This window comes from Plectropomus leopardus, chromosome 7 (genome assembly GCF_026936395.1).
Source record: "Plectropomus leopardus strain MGB_pleo_1.0 chromosome 7, ASM2693639v1, whole genome shotgun sequence".
NCBI lineage: Eukaryota > Metazoa > Chordata > Actinopteri > Perciformes > Serranidae > Plectropomus > Plectropomus leopardus.
In genome coordinates this window covers 1,171,298-1,194,099 of record NC_142182.1, presented here as the reverse complement: position 1 = coordinate 1,194,099, position 22,802 = coordinate 1,171,298, and the positions used below count along the sequence as shown (strand labels likewise).

At 40.8% G+C, this 22,802-nt stretch overlaps 1 protein-coding gene across 1 annotated transcript; it reads left to right on the top strand.

Annotated features, from left to right (window-relative positions):
- Positions 1 to 724: 724 nt before the first annotated feature.
- Positions 725 to 21,758, top strand: nfatc3b (nuclear factor of activated T cells 3b). The gene is made up of 10 exons (XM_088079568.1): positions 725 to 1,134; positions 7,770 to 8,445; positions 9,461 to 9,859; positions 11,192 to 11,354; positions 12,887 to 13,086; positions 16,267 to 16,439; positions 16,799 to 16,939; positions 17,042 to 17,097; positions 17,632 to 18,346; positions 21,073 to 21,758. Exons 1-10 carry the CDS (start codon positions 1,062 to 1,064, stop codon positions 21,198 to 21,200), a joined length of 2,724 nt encoding a protein of 907 aa, XP_087935694.1. The 5' UTR covers positions 725 to 1,061; the 3' UTR covers positions 21,201 to 21,758.
- The last annotated feature ends 1,044 nt before the right edge of the window (positions 21,759 to 22,802 follow it).

Below are 22,802 nucleotides of genomic sequence, written 5' to 3'. Positions count from 1 at the left end.
TTGAGGTTTTGGATGTTTATTCTTTTGCTCATAATATTGAGGATTCAGATGTTTTTGTCTGTTTTTCTAATTTCTTCTTTGGGGGGATTTTTTTTTTAAATTCTTTTGGAGGTGTTTTTTCTATCTTTTGTTTTATGTTTTTTCTAATTTTAAGGTTTGGGGTGTTTTTTCAATTATTTTGTAATGTTTGTTTTTTTTGAATGTGTTTTACCATGTTTCTATAATTTAGATGTTTTGGGGAGTTGTTTTATGTTAAAATTTTCTTCCTTTTAAAAAAAATAATTTTGAGCTTTGGGGTGATTTTTGCTGTGTGTGTGTGTGTGTGTGTGTGTGTGTGTGTGTGTGTGTGTGTGTGTGTGTGTGTGTGTGTGTGTGTGTGTGCGTACGTGTGTGTTTTTTTTTTTTTTATTTCTGAAATGGATATTTTACTTTTAATACTTTTGAGTACATTTTCCTGACTATAATTACTTTTACAGATGTGTTTTCAGAGGAGGACTTTGACTTGTCACAGTATTTTCGCAGGCAGGTATTATTAATAATAATAATACTTTTATTTATGAGCGCCTCTCTCGGCACTCAGGGACACTTTACAAAAATAAAACAACAGCTAAAAGCTACACACGGTATAAAATATTAGCACTTTTACTGCAGTACAGGATGTGAATACTTCCTCCACCGCTGGCCTTAATCCTCCTCGGCAGCGGTTATTTAAAGATGCGCTCGTGCCCCGGTGTGTGCGCGGTTTCCGTGCAGCTCGTGAACGCAGCGCGCGGATCAACCGGAGTGACACTCGCCGCCGCCGCCGAGCCTCAAACACCGACACGCCAACTTTGCGCCGCCATGGCGCTTTTCCGCGTTTACTACCGACGCCGCAGGCGTTTTTGTTGACCGTGTCGGTGTCGGTGAGCGACTTTTAGTCGACGGGGTTTGTCGTCGCTGCGGTTTAACGGAGTTCCTCTTTCGGTCGGATGGAAGTGAGCGAGACAGGTCAGTTTTGAGAGACGGACAGACAGGTCGGTCCGACGGCGGTTTAACGGGACATTCAGCGCGTCTCCGGTCCGATGTCCGCGGTAAACTGCGCCGAGGAGCTGGACTTCAGGCTGATCTTTGAGGAGGACGGCAGACAGGCGGCAGGTAACGACTCTTTTTTACGTTATTTAGCGATTTATCGACCGAGTGAAGCTAACGGGAGCTAGCGCGAGCCACACCGGAAACGGAGCGCTGTGGCCTTCAAAATGAAATACGCCAAAAACAGAGCAGGAAACAGATTTTATATCAGATTAGATTCAAGCAGCGGTGGAGGAAGTATTTTAATCCTTTATTTGAGTACAAGTACTAATACCAAACCGCAAAATATACAAGTCATGCATTGGAAATGTCACGTAAGTGATAGTAAGTATGAAAGGGAAAATGTACTTAAAATATTAAAAGTATACAATGCGGAACAATTTTTTTTTTTTTAAGAAAAAGATTTTTTTTTAATGAAACACCCACTAAACTCAAATTTATGCAAATTATAAACACCCTAAAACCTCAAAATGACTTTTTAAAAAGTAGAAAAAACCCTCCAAAACAAAAGAAAACAAAACCACTCAAATCAAAGTAATAAAAAAACATTGATATTATAGAAACTGAAAATAAATAAGTAAGTAGCCTAAAGGATAATAATAATAATAATTAAAATAATAATAGTCAAGTCAAGTTTTGTTATTGTCATTGAATAAAACATTGAAACATAAGATCATCTCTAGACAGTGAAACATATAGCACAACTCATAATAATTCAAATAAATACATAAATAAAATTTAGATAACATTTAAAAAAAAATGTTAAAAATCTCAGAAGTATCAAATTAGAAGACACACCAAAAAAATAAAACATAATACTAAACAACTGAAAAGAAACACCCCAAACTTAAAATTGTAAAAAAACAAAAAAAGACCACACCCAAAATATCAAAATTGTTTTAAAAAAAATAATAAACTTTAAAGCTTTAACGTCAAACAAAATAGTTTGCAATTAATTTTCTGTGTATTGACCAATTGATTATTCAACTATTCATTGCAGCTGTACTTTTATAAACTTGTCCTGTACTTCATAGTTTAACATCGTATTTCTTGAACTGTTGTTATGTTTCGAACTTATTTAACTAATCTTTGTATTTTATTTGATTTTTCCAGAGTCTCAGTCATGCTGCTGCTGACACATTTAGATCAGGGGTCCACAGATTATCAGCCTAGCAGATTATTGGGGCTGATATTTCGCATTTTGCTGATTATTTATATCAGCGTTTTATTTTTTTTTATTTAAATGATCGAAGATAAAGTTAATTAACTGAAAAATGCAAAGACAGTGTCAGCACTGAACCTTTTTATTTAAATTTTCACTTGACTTTATGAAAAAAGGGAACTTTCTGTAAATGACGTTGAAAGTTGCAGTTTTGATGAAACATTTGCTGAAGGCATTTAAAGATGTTGTTGGAGTTTGTTATGCATAACAGTTTCAAACATCATTTATCGGTCTCATTAATGACCAATAATCAGTATCTGTATTGGCCCTGAAAAAACAGTATTGCTTTACCCCTAATTTAAATAGCTTGGTTTGTCTAATCAGCAGTCAAAAAGCCCGGGGAGATTGAGAGAGGCAGAATATTTGGCAATTTTACTTGCAATATAACTCAATTGTTTTTCACATTTTTTTCTTACATCCCTATATTTGTTTTTATTTGTTAGCAAAACAGGTGAGATAGAAAATAAAATAATGACAGTTATATCAGTAATAATAGTAATAGTAATAATCATAACAATTAAAGATGATAGTAATAGCCTATACATGCAAAAAAAATGAATAAAAGGAAAGAAAGAAAGCAAATTAGCAAAGCAGAATAAGAGCTGTAGACTCTTCAATTCTTATTATTGTGTTTAATCCGTTTAATAATATGTTGCAGATACGCTTCCTCTTGATTTCTAATACTGTACGTTAGTTTTTCCATCTCTGCAATGCTTTTTATATACATTGATTATATATTTGATTTCCAGCTGTTAAATAATGTGGAGGTGGGATTTAACCAGTTCCTTGTCATGTTTTTAATTGCTGTCATTCTGAGTATCCTGTATAAATATTTATCAGTTTCTAATGTGAGTTCAGTTGGTGGTTTTGCCAGGAATTATTGTTCAGGTTTCTGTTTGATGTGGTTATCATTTGTTGCCAAAATGATTGTAGTACAATGGGTTAATAGTTTGAGCTCTGGGCTGCATTGTTTTCTATGTGGATATAAAGTCTATAAGAGTGAACTCTTCGACTTTTTGGGCTCCTCATTGGCCCCTGTAGCTCTGCGTTTGGCACACAGGATCTTACTTTGAAAATCTTGACTGGAAGTTGTGTTGTGTGACTTCAGTGGATGTGACACGTCCAGCTGTCTGAAACTCTTAATGTGGATCAGGAGGTGAAGAAATCAGCCTAATCTGAAAACACAGAGAGCTGCAGAGACTCTTCACTGTGTTTTAATAAGATTTATTGATTAGTCTGCTGTAGCAGGAATGTATTGATCAGTGTACCATTGGACAAGCTGCTGTTATTATTTTGGATCAGCTCATATTGTGGTATTTTATGCTGTCTGAACTCATTAAGCCAGTCACATTTGAGGATTTAAACTTTTATATTAACTTATTGAACTTTGTCTTGTTTTCTTTGAAAAACACTGGAAGAAGGCAATGAGCAAGGAAAGATGAAGTCACCCGAAAATTAGTTAGAAATTAGTAAAAAGTACATGAAATTCACCTGAAAATGAGTAATAAATAAATAAATAATAAAATAGATAATTAATTAATTATTTAAGTTTTTAAATGAAACTAAAAAAATGATTATTCTGTGGCATAATTTTAATGATGTAATAATGATAATTATAAAATAGTTTTTACCTGCCCTTTTTTAAATTTTGACTTATTTAAAAACCTTAGAAAGAAGGCAATGAGCAAAAAAAGACAAAATGACCCCAAAAGTACAAGAATATAACCTGAAAATTAAATTTTGAGAATTGAATTTGAAAATGGAAGAAAGACCGTGCTGCTATTGTGGCTGAAAATGCTCTGACAGATCTGGATGTAGCGGCCGTTATCTGCAAAAAAAAACCCCAAATCAAACTTAAATCAAACAATCAAAGGGACCACTGATGCACCATGGGCATGTTGCGTACGCAGGCAAAAGAAGTCCAGTGTCCATTCAGGATTATTGCGGTTTTTCTTGATTTATTTTTCTGGTGAAAAAAAAGACATTTTGCCCACCCAGGTGCATGCTGGTCCCACCTGCCGGCCCATCGTTAAAACAGCAGGTGCCCTGTTTGACTTTAAACTGAACATTTCTGATTTTTAGACTGTTGGTCTGAGAAAGCAAGACATTTGAAAAGGTCACCAAGTGCTAAATAAGTAGTTGCTGTTGCTACATTCAGTGTATTTTCTGCATTTAAAACTTCTGAGGTGAACAGCTGATCAAAACAGACGTCGCAGTGTTTCCTGCAGAAACACTAATCAGTTAATTGATTAATCTCTTCAGCTCCATGCTGCTGTAGTTACGGTGGATTGACCCTCAGAGGACGGTGCTGTTTTAGATGAACAGAACAAATATCAAATATACACACGAGGAAAAGAAAGTGTTTGTTACTGCTGTCTGTCAAAATGTTGCTCTGAGGGGCCGAATACGAAGACGGTCTAAATCACATTGAATTAACCCTTTAGGGCCCAATTTGATATTAAACACATGCGAATCGCTCTGCACGCAAAATGTGTTCTTCAAAATCAAGCTTTAAAAAATATTGTACATTATGATTTTCTACTTTGATTGAGTGTGTTTTTTTCACCGACAGTCTGGGATATGTCAGTGTGTGAGTGTAGCTGCTGACAGTCTGGGATATGTCAGTGTGTGAGTGTAGCTGCTGACAGTCTGGGATATGTCAGTGTGTGAGTGTAGCTGCTGACAGTCTGGGATATGTCAGTGATCAGCAGCTACATTGACTGTGACAGGTCACCTAGTGGAAATAGCATGTATTTCCTCCATATGCCAAAAATGGTCAAAATGACCTCATCAGGTGGAAAATAGTCAAAATGACAAATTCAGAGTCAAAAGCCCAGAATGACACCCAGAAATAATACAAGTCCTGTTTTTCTGCTCTGATGGCTGTGGGATCAAAAATGTCAGTTTGAATGGGTTTCAATGGAGCATTTTTGGACCTGAACAGTCTGAATGTAACTATTTAGTTTCCACAGTGTATTTTAGACTTATTGTAGGAGCTGAGCTGCAAATTCACTGATTACACTCAAATACACAATCTGGACTACATTTAGGACACATGCATCAACACACACACACACAATTATCACAACAGGAAGAAGAAAAGAGACTAAAATGTACCAAACAGTCCTTAGGGGTTACTTGAATGACTATCAACACTAAAAAAGGCTGTTTGAAGCATCCTGCAAGTGAAAGTAACAGTATAAAATAGTCTGCCGGCAGGTTGTACTTCCTGGTTTTCTAACCGCTTAGTGGCTCCCAGCTGGCGACGGGCGTTGCCTATTCCCCTCCTCTCCGCCCCTGTTGTTGCATCACGTCTCATTTGTCTCCATCCAGCACACGGAGGGTTATTTTACAGAGAAGTGAAGCTGTCTCATGAAGCAGATCACAGTTGCTGCTTTGACGCCTTCTTTGCATGAAGCCTGCGAGGTGTGTGTCAGAGCGAGAAAGAGGGGTATTAATAGTAGGGCTGTGGTGAGGAGTGTGTGCAGCTGTGTGAATGAATTTACTGAACTGTACAACACAATATCTCCCGTGCCTGAACCATTAACCCTTTCAAATCTGAGCAAATTGCCTTGATTTCTAAAAACATGGGAAGGACGCAATGAGCAGCGACAAAAGAAATTAAACAAAGATGATTAAGAAATTATTGCTTTTTTAAAAATAAATTACCTAAAAAAACAAGAAATACATTTTTTTTAAAAAAGAAAACAAGTAGATGACCTAAAAATAAGTGCTTAAAATTTTATAAAGAATTTTCTAAATCTAAAAATGTCTTGCAATTTGTTGAACCTTTCTTGCCAAGTTGCAAACCTTGTTTCCTTTTTCTTTTCTTAAAAAAAAAAAAAAAGAAAGAAACCGCCCAAATTTGGTCAAGGTTTGAGTCCCAGGAGTTAGGGCTGGGCAATATGGAATAAAGTCTTTTTTAATATCAATATATATCACGATATCCACAAATCACTATTTTCTGTCGAGCTTAAAGGTTCCTTTGACTCCTCAGTGAGATATGAAGATATCATCAGGTTAATTTTGGTTTAAATATTTATTTTCTAGAATTTTTTTAGACTGCAGGACTCTGACTTCAACTTCTGTCAAACTTCTGTGCTGTTAATCATTTTACTCAGGAATTAAAAACTTTTGAGTCGGCCTACTTCTCCTATAGCTGCCAACAGCCTGCCGACATTCACAGTTAGATTTATCGCTCAGCCCTAGCTCCAGGTTTCAAAAAGGATATTGTTTGGGTTTACCTCCTAAGACATTTTTAGCAAGAAATTGAATTGAAAAATACAAGACATATACCCAAAACATAGTTAAACTTAGTGAAATTTATAATAATTCTGCAGCAGAATTTTAAATATGTAATTATGGTAATTATAAACAAAGTTTACCCTAGCTTTTCTCTTTTTTTCCCTTGACATTTTACCCTACTTTAATTTTTTTCCTAAATCTACTAATTGTTTTTAATTTGTGGAATGTTTTTTACAAAATAAAGCCAATTTTGTTAGGGTTCAAAGGGTTAAATACTTGTCTGAAGGCAGCACAAGGAAATTGATGTGGCTTCAGGTTGCTGCCGTAGTGTCACTGTACTGCTGACAGTTTAACATTAGTGCAGAATAGTTTGAATTACATCACTCAGAGTAATAAAGTTTTTTATTGTGGCATAAATATGACCTGAGCAGTAGGAGTAAAGAGCATAAATGTGGAAAAGAGATATATTTAACATTGCCATTATCAGTTCATCATAAAATCCAAACAATCTAACTACACAATCCAAAACTTTAAGATGGTGATGCTCAACTTACAGCCTGAGGGCCAATTCTGGCCCTTGATAGGGCCCCTGGTGACACCCCAAGTATTTTATAATTGACAATAAAAATAAAGTGATTGACACTTGGAATTGGTTTTGTACTTTTAGTATCCGTCAGGTGTCAGAGTGCATAAAACAGCATCAAAATAGAGCTTGTTGATCAAAAAAGTGCCAGGATCCCCCACACCCCAGGCCGGCGCCAGCTACGACCCTAATGTCCTAAAATATTAAAAATGCCCTAAAAATCCTAGAAACATGCTAAAATCCTAGAAATGTCCTAAAATCCCAGATATGGCCTAAAATCCTAGAAATGTTCGAAAATTTGAGAAACGTCCCAAAATTCTAGGAACATTATAAATATTAGTAACACGATAAAATCCGAGACAGAGGCCCCTGGCTTCCTGTCATTTGGCAAAAGTGGCACAGCAGGTTGGGTATCACTGCTGTACAGGATGTAGTTATTCTAGTACCTCTGATATAAAACGGTGTGGGAAACGCTGTGATGTTGATTCAGAGTTTATGACTCTGCTGGTTTTATCCAGGTGATAGTTGAGTATTAACCGTCAGCTGCAGCTCTGAGGCTGCTGCTGATAAAAAAAAAAACAGCCTGTTTGTTAGCGATGCAAATGATCAGACGTCTGATTTACATGTCGCTTCATTTCTTCATCCTCACAGGTCCAGACCTCAATGTGAGGACGCCTCCCTCCTCCACTCAGGCTCTGGCCGAGCAGATCATCAACCAGGAGCTGCAAACTGACCCTCAGTGTTTCCCCTACCAGCATGCTGACTACCAATCCCAGGGGCCCCAGCACAGAGCCCAGGTGAACCCCAGAGCCTTTGACTGCCCGAGTATTCAGATCACCTCCATCGCTCCTCACAACCATGTGGAGCCAGGCAACAATCAGGAGGCTTTGGCGGTGGGCGGCGCAGAGGGGGGCTACCCCGAGGCGTCCTGGTCCAGGGGCCAGCTCTACCTGCCCTTGGACCCCTGCTACCGGGACCCAGCGCTCTGCCCCAGCCCCTGCAGCAGCCTGTCGTCCCGCAGCTGGATGTCCGACCTCTCCTCCTGCGAGTCCTTCTCTCATGTCTACGATGACGTGGAGGGGGAGCTGCGTGACGCCGCCCGCCTCGCCCTGGGGTCCCCTCTTGGGTCACCTCTGGGGTCCCCAGGTTGTGGGGGCGGGGCTTTTGGGGTGGAGCTTTGGCAACAAAAATACCAACATCCCTTAGCCTTCAGTCCGGCGCTGACGCCCCATCAGTCACCCCGCCAGTCTCCTCGCCAGTCGCCCTGCCATTCTCCTCGCACCAGCGTCACAGAGGAGAACTGGCTGAGCCGCCGGCCCACGTCCAGGTACGTGTCATCACAGTCCACAAACGTTTCTTCAGTAACTTCATTATTAACCAAGTAGTCTCATTAGGATCAACATCTGTTTTTCTAGACCCTGCAGACATTTTCCCCTGAGTTATGCCTATCAGGCTATAAATAGACTGCATTGTTTTTAAACCCTCTAAGCCGCCATGCAACCAGCAAACCGTACAAAACACACTTAAAGCCAGACAGCAGACAATAAAAGCTCTAAAATCTGAATAAAAGACTGCAGCCTGAGAACATCTGCCATGATTAGTCTGTAAATATAGGATATCTTAACAGTTATTGGAGGATCATGTTTTTGCTGTCACAAAATTTAAACATGAGAGGAAAAGTGACGAAGCTTAAACAGTAGAGCAGTTATACTCAACTTACAGCCACGGGCCAAATCTGGCCCCCAATACGGTGCCAGGTGGCCCTGGACTACTTTCTAATTCACAGTAAAAATAAAGTGATGGACTCTGTGAATAGTTTTTGTCCTTTTAGTCTCCATAAGGTGTCAGAGACATAAAACAGCATCAAAATAGAGCTTGTTGTTAAAAAAAAGAGCCAGAGGAGGATCCCCCACACCCCCGACAGAGGACACAACTGAGACACTGATGTCCTAAAATCACAGAAATGTACTGAAATCCTAGAATTGTCCTAAAATCTTGGAAACGTCCTAAAATCCTAGAAATGTCCTAAAATCAGAGAAATGTTGGGAAAATCATAGACACATGCTAAAATTATTTTAAAAATTCTTAAAATCCTAAGAATACCTTTTAATCTGAGAAACATCCTAGAATCCTAGAAACACGTAAGGTGCTGCTGTGACTGGCCCCTTACCTCCCGTCAGTTTGTAAAAGTGGCCCTCAAATACAAAGATTCAAAACGCTGTGGTGTTTAGTACATTTTTTTTTCTGATTTAATTTAATTTTCAGGAAGTTCAGTTTGAATTTATATTTCCAACACTAAAACCGTTACAATCCTGCTAATCCTGTCCGCACTCTTCCCTCAGGCCCTCATCCAGACCCACGTCCCCCTGCGGGAAAAGACGCCACTCCAGTGCCGACCGCCGCGCCCGCTCGCCCTCCCCTCACCACTCCCCCAGCCCCACGCCAGGCGCCTCTCCACGGGGCAGCGTGACAGACGAAACCTGGTTGGGAAGCCCCGCCGGCGCCCTGGGGCCCCTCCTGATGACGGGTTACCAGGAGCTGGACGTCCCCTCCAAGACGAGGAGGACGTCGGGGACCCAGCTGGGCCTCCTGGCCGGTCAGGAAGACCCCGGGCTGGAGACCTACCTGGATTCTCCTGTGGAGGAGGGACGCGAGCAGGACGGCCTGGCAGATCTCTTCCTCCAGGTGCCCTCTCACTTCAGCTGGAACAAACCCAAACCGGGGAACCCTCCTCTCTTCAGGTTGGCTTCATAATAACACAGTTATTAATCAGTTATTATTGTAATTAATACTTAAAGGTGCTCGCTCTCTGAACCACAGGCAGCGTTTCCTTTGTGTACTTTATCACGATTTAGAAAAAATCTTTGTAACAACAGTCTTAAAGAAAAAGTTTCACATTTTGGAAAAAATGCTTTTCCTCTCGTGGAGAGTTAGATAAAAAGATTGACACCACTCACATCTAAAGGTTAACCCCTTGAAATCAGAGCAAATCGGGTTTCATTCAAAAACATTGGAAACCAGCAATGGGCTATTTAAAAAGAAATGACCAACAAGTTAGTTCAAGAAAATTAAGAAAAGATAAAACAAGAAAATGACCTTAATGCTTATGAAATAAAAATAATTATTTAAAATATTTAATAATAGCATTATAAATATAATTTTTGTACATAATTCCCTAGCTTTTTTTTAAAAATCCACATTTCCAAATCCACTAAATTCTTGCAATTCGCACAACAATTCTGGCAATGTTGTTCCTGCCCTTTTTTCACATTTTCAAAGTAAAAAAAAAGCTCAAACTCGTCTGTCTTTTCATTTTTGACCATATTGCATAAGTGAAGTTTTCAGTGAGTGCTGCTGCTCTTTTGGTTTTCTACCCCTTGAGAAAAAAAGAGAAAACCACAGTTCTTTGTCTCTGTTTTCTTGGGTCATGTAGCATCAGTATTTGTGTCTTTCTACCGCAGAGACAGTAAGTTAGTGAGCCAGTGAAGGCTACAGGGACACTCAACTCGCTTTGCTTGGGGGCCACTTTTGCAAAATGACAGAAGGCCAGGGGCCACGCGCAGCAGCCCCATACATGTTTCTAGGATTTTAGGACATTTCTCAGATTTTAGAACATTCTTATAATTTTTGGACATTTTTTGGATTTTAAAAACGCTTCAAGGTTTTTGAGAAGTTTTCGAGAATTTGAGGACATTTGTATAATTTTAGGACACATGTAAGGACATTTTTTTGATCTTTGGATGTTTGTAGGATTTTAGGACGTATGTTAGATTTTAGGACGTTTTAAGGATATAAGGACATTTCCAGGATTTTAGGACATTAGTGTCTTAGCTTATCAACAAGCTCTATTTTGGTTCTTTTTTGTGCACTGTGGCACCTTATGGAGACTAAAAGGACAAAAGCTATTCACACTGTCAATCACTTTATTTTCTTTGTACATTATAAAATGATTAAGGGGCCACTTGGCACCCTGTTGGGGGGCAGACTTGGCCCGCAGGCAGTGAGTTGAGCATCCCAGGTGTATAAGATTTTTGTCATGCAGTTCACTGTGTGTCCGCTGTCTCTGCCTCCAGGACCTCGTCTCCGCCTCCTCTGGACTGGCCTCTGCCCAGCCAGTTTGACCAGTGTGAGCTGAAGGTGGAGGTGCAGCCCAAAGCCTACCACAGGGCGCATTATGAGACGGAGGGCAGCAGAGGGTCCATAAAGGCAGCTGCCACAGGACATCCTGTCATCAAAGCAAGTCCTCACGACTGAGCAACACGCTCAGTTTGACTTCAGCTGAAACTGTACCAGATTTACACGATTTTTGTCCCTGTGCAAGAGTTCCATATAACTTTATTCTAACGTTCAGTTTAATTCTGACTTCAGTTGTCTGAGCAGGAGGTTTTAAATGTCAGTATCTCCTGTTACGCTGCCTGTTCAAGGCGGGAATATGGCGCCGTTATGTCGCCTCTCCGTTCTGTATTAAAGGAGTGATCACAGACTGGGGGGGCAGATTTGTCTCACCACTTCATAGTGGCTCTACAGCCCATGGATCATTCAGGGAAACTATGGTAAACTCACAGATCATCTATTCAGAAGAAACGAATGACTTTCACAAGTATTTTAAACCTCAAACCTTGACCAAATTTGGGTGTTTTTCCTAAAAAAAAAATAGAGATAAAAACAACTGAAAAAAGGCAAGGCTTGCAACTTTGCAAAAAAGGAAGAAAGGTTCAACAAATTGCAAGAAATTTGTAAATTTGTAAAAAGCTATTTTTAAAAGCTAGGGATAATGTTTAGGGGAAAAAGAAAAAAGCTAAATTATTTAAAAAACTTATGTTCAGGTCATTTTCTTTTCTTTTTTTTCTTCTAATTTCTGGATGACTTTTGGGTCATTTCTTCTTTCGTTTGTCATTGCCTTCTATCCATGTTTTTGAAAGAAATCCAGTCAATATGCTCAGGTTGCAAAGGGTTAAAGATGTTACCCACGTCCCCTGTTTTCATATGATATATCTGACAATTCAGTGATCCATCAGGGATGCATCAGAGAGCAACTGAGGCTGTGTTTTGTTCTTGGATCCTGGCAGGCAGGCTGAGGCACGTAAAGCTCGATGAAGGCCTCGTATGTAACGGACACCGGTGGGTCTATTCTGGGTGTCACATTCTCAGGCCGCCTCTGAAGCCAGATGAGCTTTCTGCAGCAACAAGTGTAAAATCTCACAGTGAGAGCCGCTGACTCACACAGGAAACAGAAAGTCACACTGCTGGCTGCAGGGAGAGGAGCAGGACAATGTAAAACAGTGACTTTATGGTCCAAGGTCCAAATCTGCCCCCCAACCGTTTTCTAATTGACAACAAAAAATAAAGTGATTGACACTGGGAATTGTTTTTGTGAGTGCATAAAACAGCATCAAAATTGAACTTGTTGATTTAAAAAAATATACTATAATACTATAATAATAATAATTCAAGCCAGTTTACTCAGTTTTCAAAGGGTTAAAAAGATCCAACGAGTAGCTTCCCTCGACACCACACATTGTTGTTTTGACTTTTCTGTTTGTGTTGAGCTTCGATCCTCTTCACTTTAGGTTCAGTCAAAATTGGACTGATTCTGTCTGAGATATCACGCTTTGGTTTCACATTTTACGTTTTAATTGTGTCTGGAGCTTTTTTAGTGTTTCAAAAGACTTCATCCTCCTCAAGTTTCAGCAAGTCTACGTGACGTTACTGTTGAGATGTTTGGCGGCTGTTCAATCTGATGTGTGTCTTTGAATCTGTGTCTGCAGTTGATCGGATACAGCGAGCAGCCGCTCAGCCTGCTGCTGTTCATCGGCACCGCGGACGACCGCTACCTTCGCCCTCATTCCTTCTACCAGGTGCACCGCGTGACGGGGAAGACGGTTACCACATCCTGCCAGGAGAAAATGATGGGTGGCACAAAACTCCTGGAGATCCCTCTTCTTCCAGAAAACAACATGTCGGCCAGGTAACTGAGGGAGCACCTTCCAAACTGGATTCAGTGTCAGATTTTTAAGGCATAAAAACTTTGATATCTGAACCGATATCAGTACGTTTACATGCACAGTTTGGTGGAGCTACAGTTACAGCTCGATTAGTCCATTTAATGTGACTCCTGTCCTTTTCCCAGTATCCAAGCGGCGGGGGAGGATCCCATTTATTCAAGATTTCAGGTTCAAAAAGCTCTATTGTCTATCACATAGTGACAGAAAATTACCTTCGGTTTGGGGCTCCAACAACATGAAAAAGCATTCGCACCCATGAGACTCACAGAAAATCACAGCAGGTCACACAAAGATTCAATAGATCAATAAAAACGTGTACAGCTACATTAATTGCCTTGTTTAAAAAGTGTAATGCAGTGGAAATCTATTAATGAAGTCTGTCTGATCCTTTATCTAGCTGCTATAAAGTGATATTATTTACAGAGTCTATGATATAGACACAATCACAATCACAGCTGTTTATTTACAATAACTTCAGGGTCGAAAACCGTCGCATCACGCACATATAATCGAACGGTGCTGAGCAAACTCTGCATTCATTGATTAGTTTGAAGCCACCTGAGAATATCAGCACTCGTATAAGTGCACGCTATATTTAGAATATTTTCAGGGCTTTTCTTTGCTGTAAGACAGCCCTTACCGACGAGGATATGAAGCCGATCTATCAAAAACACCAGACTCTGCTGAGAAAAACCTTCATTTTACTCCACTGAACAGCGGAGCTGCTGCTCTACTGCTGCCTCCATCAGCTCTGGAAGGTAAAGAGGAGACAATATATACTGTCAATAAAGTGAACACTGAAACTGATATTGATTTTTTTAAGTGGTTAAAATATGTTTTGCTGCATCCCAGGCCTCAGAAACCGGAAAGCAGTTTTCTGGAGAGAATGAAATAATGTTTTATGAGAAAATGATTTTACAACAAAAGTCGTTTTCTTGGTTTAAGTAAGCTCATTTTTTAAATCAATATCAATTCACAAGAAAACAAAAGGCAGATTTCTTATGATATCAAGATAATTCATAATGAGGAAAATAGATGTTTTCCAGTGATGACAAAGCTTGTTTTTAATTTATCTTGATTCTCCAGAAAAGAAAAGGCTGATTTCTTGTGATAATGATTTAATGTCAATCAGTTCTCTAGAAAACAAAAGGCCAATATCTCAATATTATGAGATTGTTTCTTACAAGAAAACTGCTTTTGTTTTCTTGAAATCACAAGAAACAGTTATTTTTCTGTGATAAAAAAAATTCATGTTGATTCTCTAGAAGAAAAGTCAGTTTCCCTAGATAATGAGATAATGCATCACAAGAAAATAACTGCAAATTTTCCTGAGTTTTCTCTTCTGTGGGACAATAAAATCATTTAAGCCCTTTTAATATTCAAAAATCATTTAAAAAATATCAGTGTCACAGTGTTTTGCTTTCACTTATGTTGTTTCTACAGAAGCTGAGCAGAGCCATTTACCGTATTTTAATAGTCCAGTTTTAGTCAGACTAACGCTGTAATTCCACCATTTGTTTTTGTTTTTTGTTTTTTTTGCTTTTTGCATTCTCCTTATGTTTTTTGAAAGAAACCATACCATTTTTTTCACGTGTTAAAATGCAAATGAAGTCTTAGCTAGTGTTTGTTGCCTTAAGCCTTCAGTACTTCTGAACATGCATTTACATGCCTGATAAAGAGACTTTGAACGTGAGCAGGAAACTGCCCTTGATGTTATTGATAATTTTCAGTTGTGGAGTACCACAAGGCTCTATTCTCGGCCCACTCTGGTTTTCATGATAAAGTCTACCACTGATATCTTTTCTTCACTTCTGTCCCAGCGATTCGTACTGGAAAATTACTAATACAGTCAAAAAATTAATCAATAAAAAATGCAAATTATGTTATTACATTATCTTTACTTTAACTATATTAGCAATATCCAGACTGACCATATAATGTTCAGATTAAATCTAGAAATTAGGTCTGTCAAAAGATTATTTTTTTTAAATTGCTGAATTTCAATAGTTAATTGTGATCAACAGCATTTATTAGTGCCTGTTTACAAGCAGTTTCAGGTAAATAATGGGCTGATTAATTGATGATGAAAAAAAGGGTTAGTTGCAGCTCTAAATGCCGCTTTCATCTACCAAAACACTGTGCGATGTATGATTCAGTCCAAGAGATTGTTCAAACCACGGTGAGCCTGCTTCAGATTCTCCAGTTTTTCGGATGTCCTGTGTGACTTGTTTAACTTGTTTGTCGTGTTTCATTTGCTTAAAAGAGTTATACATTTGTATTACGGCCCTCTGCGTAGGCTGTAACGTAAACTGTCTCTGTGTGCTTGTAAGCATGCTAAAGGAGCAAAAGATACAAACAGAAGATAACTCATTCATTAAAACCTCCCTCTGCGACCCCGCTGGCGGTCAAAAACTCTACAGCAGTCTTTCTCTCTCGACTGTCTTTGTTTGGGGGCAGCTGCTGCAAAACGACAGGAGGCCAGGAGCCGGTCGCAGCAGCCCGAAACGTTTCTCTGATTACAGGACATTTCTAGGATTTTAGGATAGTTCTCAGATTTAAGACGTTTTTCATGGATTTTAGGACCTTTCTTTGATTTTCTGACATTTCAAGCATTTTAGGGCGTTTCTAGAATTTTAAGACACTTGTAGGATTTTAGAACATTTCTAGGATTTAAGGACATTTTAAGGTTTTTAGGACATTTGTATGATTTTTGGACATATCCCAGATTTCCAGGATTTTAGGACAATTCTCAGATTTTTTTTCTGGGACTTTCTGACAATTCTCAGATTTTAGGACATTTCTGTAATCTAAGGACATTTCTAGGAATAAGCACATTATCTGTGTCCTCTGTCGGGGGTGTGGGGGATCCTCCTCTGGCTCTTTTTTTGATCAACAAGCTCTATGTTGATGCTGTTTTATGTCTCTGACACCTTATGGAGACTAAAAGGACAAAAACTATTTACAGAGTCAATCACTTTATTTTTATTGTGAATTAGAAAATGGTTGGGGGACCACCAGGGACCCTGTCAGGGGCCAGATTTGGCTTGTGGGCCGTAAGTTGAGAATCATTGCTGTACAGGATACCGTAAAAGTAGCGGATAATGCATTGTGATAAACATTGTGCCCTTTGCTTTCCTCTACAGCATCGACTGCGCTGGTATTCTGAAGCTGCGTAACGCCGACATCGAGCTAAAGAAAGGAGAGATGGATATTGGGAGGAAGAACACGAGGGTGCGGGTTGTGTTCAGGGTCGCCGTCCCTCAGCCCGACGGACGGATGCTGTGGCTGCAGACGACCTCTAACCCTGTGGAGTGCTGTGAGTCACCTGCACTGTTCATACATCGTTTCTGCATCTGCTTGTGTCGTTCAGTGACCTCAGTCAGTGTTTTCGATCAACAAGAGAGCGATAGAAAGGGAGGGTTTCTTCTTTATTTCGAAACCAGATCTAATCAAACAGGCAGAGGAGGAAACTCAGGGGATGTGAGGTTTTGCTTCATGCTTGTGCAAACTTCTGACAAACAAGATCACAATCAGGGAGGTGTTTGGTTTTTTTCTTTCCGCTGAGTGAATGGTTCCTCTGTCACGAAGTAAATGTGCTTGTGCTTTGTTTGTCATGTAATATGGAGAAACCATGACATGTTCAGATACCAAATCAAAAACTGTGTTGTGTTTCAGCCCAGCGCTCGGGCCAGGATCTTCCTCAGGTGGAGAGCTTCAGTCCAGCCAGCAGTTCTGTGGAAGGAGGCGAGGAGCTGCTCATCAGCGGGTCAAACATCAGCACTCAGTCCAGGGTCGTCTTCATGGAGAAAGGGCCTGGTGAGATCGCTTTGTGTTTGTTTACTGCACATTGAAGGCGTGTACATCCGATTGTGATTAACATCCTGCTGCTATAATGAATAACATGTTTTGGCCCCACAGATGGAAGATCACTGTGGGAGATGGACGCCAGAGTTGTGTCAGAGAAATGCAGCGGAGTAAGTAGAAAGATTATAGTTGCTGCGCAGCAATGGGTGGGGGGCCGGACATTTTTAGCAGCGAGCAGCAGACAAAAAGGAAGACGATGACCAACTCGGCATTAAAATGTGCGTTCTGCATCACACGAGGCTTGAACCCACAACCTCAGACACCAAAAACAAGTCAGTATCCCAGTGAGCTCCGAGAGACAAACCAGAGACGGGGCAGACCATCAGCCGTCTGTGCATGGAAAGGAAGATTTCAAATTGCTGCCAAAAATTCATTCAAGACTAAATTCTGAGAGTTTGCAGACTTTATCGAGACAGCAGAAAGATGTTCATCGTTAGTTTTTACAAAGATTGATTTGCTCCATAAGTGAAAAACTGATGTTTAAAGATGCCATTTTCCCACAGACTGCAATATTTACATGAGGAAACGTGTGGGGCTGCTGCGACTGGCCCCAGCCCTCCGCTTATTTTACAAAAGTGGCCCTGAGCAGAGCAGGTCGAGCGTCCCCGGGGTTAATCAGTTGTCTTCGTGTCTCTGTGTCTCAGTCCAGCATTGTGGTCGAGGTTCCTCCTTACAATAAGAAGACGACAGATCCGGTCCAAGTCCAGTTCTGCGTCTCAAACGGGAAGAGGAGAAGAAGTCTAACGCAGAGCTTCACCTACCTGCCAGGAGTCAGACGGCACCTCCCTGCTGCAGGAGTCAAACAGGAGCGCTGGGAGACAGACCACATCTCCCACAATCCCCCTGGCTTCTCCCTGCTGCCCTCCCACGACCGAGTGCTCGGCACAGACTACTACTATGACTCCTGCGGCATCCCAGTGCATTGTGGTCCTCCTTCACAGAGCGCGCCTCCTCTACATCACCCCCCTCCCCCCTCTGTCCCCCTCCAGACCTCCCTAATGTTTCCTCTCACCTCCTCCTCCTCCTCCTCCTCTGTCCCCCTTCAGACCCTGATTCCTCTTCAGACCTTCACCCTCCCTCCCCAGACCTCCTCCATCCCTCCTCAGATCTCCTCCCTTTCTCCCCCGTCCTCCTCGGTGCCCCCTCACGCCTTCACCGTCCCCTCTCCCACCTCCTCCGGTGGCCCTCAGAGGGAGCACTCTCCCTCTCTGAGCCCCAGAGGAGCCTTTGTGGCCCCTGCTGACCCCCAGAAGGACTCCCTGCTCTCCGGCCCAGGAGACGCACCGAGCATCAAGCAGGAGCCGGAGGAGCAGCCGGGTCTGGGATCTTTGGGCCTCCAGGAGATCACGCTGGACGACGGTAGGAAGCCCGGTTTATTTCATTTTTTTTTTTTAAATGCTCTCAGGTTCTCACACACACAAACACACACACACACACACATAAACACTACACCACACCATACACACACACACACACACACACACACACACGCACAAACACCACACTACACACACACACACACATAAAAACACAAACACACACAAACACCACACTACACACACACACACACACACACACACACACACCACACTACACACAAACACCACACTACACACACACACACATAAACACACACACACACACACACACACACACATAAACACTACACCACACCATCACCATACACACACACACAAACACCACACTACACACACACACATAAAAACACACACACACACACACACACACACACACACAAACAAACACCACACTACACACACACAAACACAAACACCACACTACACACACACACACACACACACACACACACACACACACACATAAAAACACAAACACACACACATAAACACTACACACCACACCATACACACACACACACACACACAAACACCACACTACACACACACACACACAAACAAACACCACACTACACACACACACACACACACACACACAGTTCTGGTCCTCGAACTCAGATTGAGAGCTCCCTGTGTGTGTTGGCTGTTAGCTTGCGGCGTGCAGGTGTGTGTGTGTGTGTGTGTGTGTGTGTGTGTGTGTGTGTGTGTGTGTGTGTGTGTGTGCGCACTGGCTCTCTGATGTTGGTTATTTATATGTCGGGGCCCCTGTGTGTGTGTGTGTGTGTGTGTGTGTGTGTGTGTGTGTGTCTGTGATCTGGGTTAATAATAGCTGTGTCTGCTTGTTGCTGCTCTGAATGGTGCAGATGGGGTTAAATTTGTTCAGTCAGCAGCTGTCGTCCGGCCTCTCCGTAGTGGCTAAATACGGAGCCCTAAAAGAACCTGGAGAAGGAAAAAACTAGAAGGGAAGAAAAATTTATTCCTAGAAACTTTTGCGTTCTCCTGAGCACTCTTTTCATTCATCGTTCACCGTCTATTATTTTTAAATAACATTTTGCCATCTATTTTTTTCTACCATATTTCTTACTATCTAATTTTTGTCCGTCAATTTTCTTTTCACCATATATAATTTTTTTCTTCAATCATTTTTTACCATTTGATTTTTTTTTTCACCATTTTTTGGCTGTCAATTTTCTTTTCACCATCTAGTTTCTTTTTAACCATCTGTTTTTTTTCTACCATCAGATTTTTTTTCTCATGTCAATTTTCTCTTTACATCTTATTTTTTTCCACCGTTTGTGTTTTTCACCATCTTATTTCTTTTTCCAATCTATTTACAGTCCTGTAACTTCTCCCTCCACCACTCAGGTCTCGCTGTGTCTCTCACTCAGCTGCCTGTTCCACCAGTAGAGCTCTGGTGGTGCATGCTGTGCACTACATACAATGAGTTAGGTAGAAAGAGGAGCACCTGTATTCATGACTGCATTGAAAAACACAGCCTTGGGATTTCTAAACACCCTGGTCCTCTATAGTACCCTGATACCGCCCAGGCCTTCGAGACACCAGTAATGTCCCCTAAAGTGCTGTCCGCACCAATAACGCTGTAAACGGCGGCGCAGAGCAAACGACAGGAGGAGCTGTCGTCTTTGAAGGAAAGTTTGATTCATCGTTTGAGTCAACATCAGTTTGAGGACATTGTGTCAACGGTAAAAGAGGACATCAGTAAAGACAAAACCAAGTCCAGAGACCGCGTCAGTGCCAGAGAGCATTTGGCTGCACGTCTCAGGGAAAATTCACTTTTTTGTCATCTGCAGCCCAATAAAAGGTTAATAGCTGTGACTGAGTGATGATACCACGTTAAAGGTTGTTCCTAAATCCTAAATCAAAGAGAGAAGCAGCAGCTCAGACGCCGATGTTGTCAGCACGCACTAAACTCTCTGTTGTAGAAAAATGTCCCTGAAATGTTCTGAAGACAAACTGAAGACTTTAAATTCGGAGGATTTGGATCTAAATTAAAAACTTGTTCTGCAGCCAATAAATCATCATATTAAGGCGGTGTTTCTCTCTCCTCCTCTTCTCCTGATGGAACCAGCAGCTCCATCTACTGACCTGAATCTGCTACAGTCAGACCCAACCAGTTTCTGCTGAGCACAAAAGCAAACAGTCCAACAGTCCACAGATTCAGAAATCCTTTTCAACATGAAAACAGACATTTTGTGGTTCAAATCAGAGGTTAGGATCTATGCTGGATGTCACGTCTGAATAAGACAGATTCTGATTGGCTGATAGTATTTCGCTCTCGGACTGATCCAAACGATATCGTTGTCGTTATAGTTGTAGTGTGGACTGCAGACACATTGGAGGTCCAGAAGCACACGTGCAGTAAGACTCTGCAGGACTATGTGCAGGAGTCGCGGCTGACAGGAAATCCCAATTTAAAATACATAGAGCCTCTATTAACTTTAAAAAATTTACACATTTGTCCTCGAATCTGTTTGTTACTGTACGAGAAATAAAACACCAAGAAAACGGAGGTCTTACTCGCGCTTGCTGATGGAGGTCCGTGTGTCTGCGCCTCTCGTGGACTCCACAGTTCACTGGAGACCGGAACGATTTTTAAAATTTGTAAACAAATGTGAAAACTTGAAAACATTTTGTCCCGCTGAGTGTCATGAATAACGGCGTCTCGTGCTTCTGTTTTTGTTGCAGTGAATGAAATAATCGACAGAGACATCGGCGGTCTGAGCAGCAGAGTCCAGCCCGACCAGTTCGGCCAGTACGACTGGGAGCACAAGTCCAGTGACGCTGCCTTGCCGTTCTGCGGGGGCCCTCGGTAGTCGCTCCGCTTCCTCAGGAGGCGACTTCAGCACTTCTTCTTCTGGACAAAATCAAACCGACGGTCACGTTTGCACAAAGTGCACCGCGGCGACCTTCAAGTGCCTGAAAGCCAATCAGAAGCCTCGTCTCATCAGGGTACCTCATCCATCACCGTTTCCGCGTCTGTCTCAGGAATTTCGGTGCGACGGCGGCTCGCGCCTCAAACCAAAGAGGTTTTTAGCTTTTAACAACCGAACTTTAAAATACAACAAAAGGGCTGAAATCCAACTTTTATAAAAATCAGAACAATCAGTGATGTCGTCGCAGAGGCTGAAACGAACCTGTCGTTATTTATTGGCTCCTTTAATTAAGAAATCTATTTTTGATACTCTGGATCTGATCCAGTAAAAAAAAGTCCTTCAGCTGATCATTTACATTTTTATAGCTTGGTTTCACTCTGTACGGTTTACATTTCCTTCGCGAGTAACTTTAACGCTCAGCTGTGTTGGTGTGAAGCTTCAGACACTGAATCATAGAAATGTATCTTAAAGTTGAAGTAAAAAGAAGGTAAATACTGACTGCTGTGTTCTCATACATAACGTGAAGAGTGACTTTTAACAGACTTTATTCTGTCTCGAAACAGGATTTTACATCGAGCGTCTCCTCTCAAGTTGAGCACAGAAGCCGAGAAACGTCTTGCTTACAGTATTTTCGTTTCGATGCCGTTATCTCCAGATTACGCGGTAATTATTTTCTGTCTCAAGAAAGCGAGAAAAGAGAGCCATCATCGCGAGAACAAAAGGTCCAAACCTCTCACTGCGCTGCTGTGATAGTTTAGCAGCAGATTAGACCTGCGTCTTACAAACCGCCGTTTTTTTAAACCTTTTAAACCTCAAAGCTGCAAATATTTTTCTTTGATCAACTCAAGGAAAAAGTGCTTAAAATGTTCGTCCCACACGATGTGTTTAAGGGCTGCCAAAATGTGAAAATGCAACAATAATTTCTGAAAAATGGCGTATTTTTGCCGATTGTTATTTCAGTGGACTTGTGGGTTTTGTAAGGCTGGTTTCCTTTAAAAATCACCATAAGTTTGAAATTTTTTTTTTTTTTTTTTTTGCCAATTAAGAAAAAAAAAATCACCAAATATTTTTAAAAGAAAACAATGATAAATAAAAAAAATGGTAAAATGTTTTTGGAAAAAAAAAAATCAGCCCCAAAAAAATTGTAAAGAAAAAGACAATCGCCAAAAATTTTGAAGAAAAAAGAAAATTGCCAAAAGTTTTTAACAAAAAGTTAAAGCTGTGATCTTTGAAGGCTGAAAGGAAGTTTCATCATGAACGAGGCGCTCATTTTTTCATCCCCAGAAAACAAAACCTGATTTCAAGTGATAAATTTTTTTGTTTTTTTTTTTTTTTTTTTTTTTTAGAATTGACATAAATTAATCCGTTATCACAAAACAAAAACAAGATTTAAATTTGACATAACAGCATTGAAAAAGTAACTGTAATCGCGGCCGCTCTCAGCTTCTGTAGGTGAAATATCATCACACATATTTCCAACGTCTCGTGCAGCAGCACATTTAAGGCACCAAAGTGACTCCGAGCAGCAGCGGCTCCTTACAG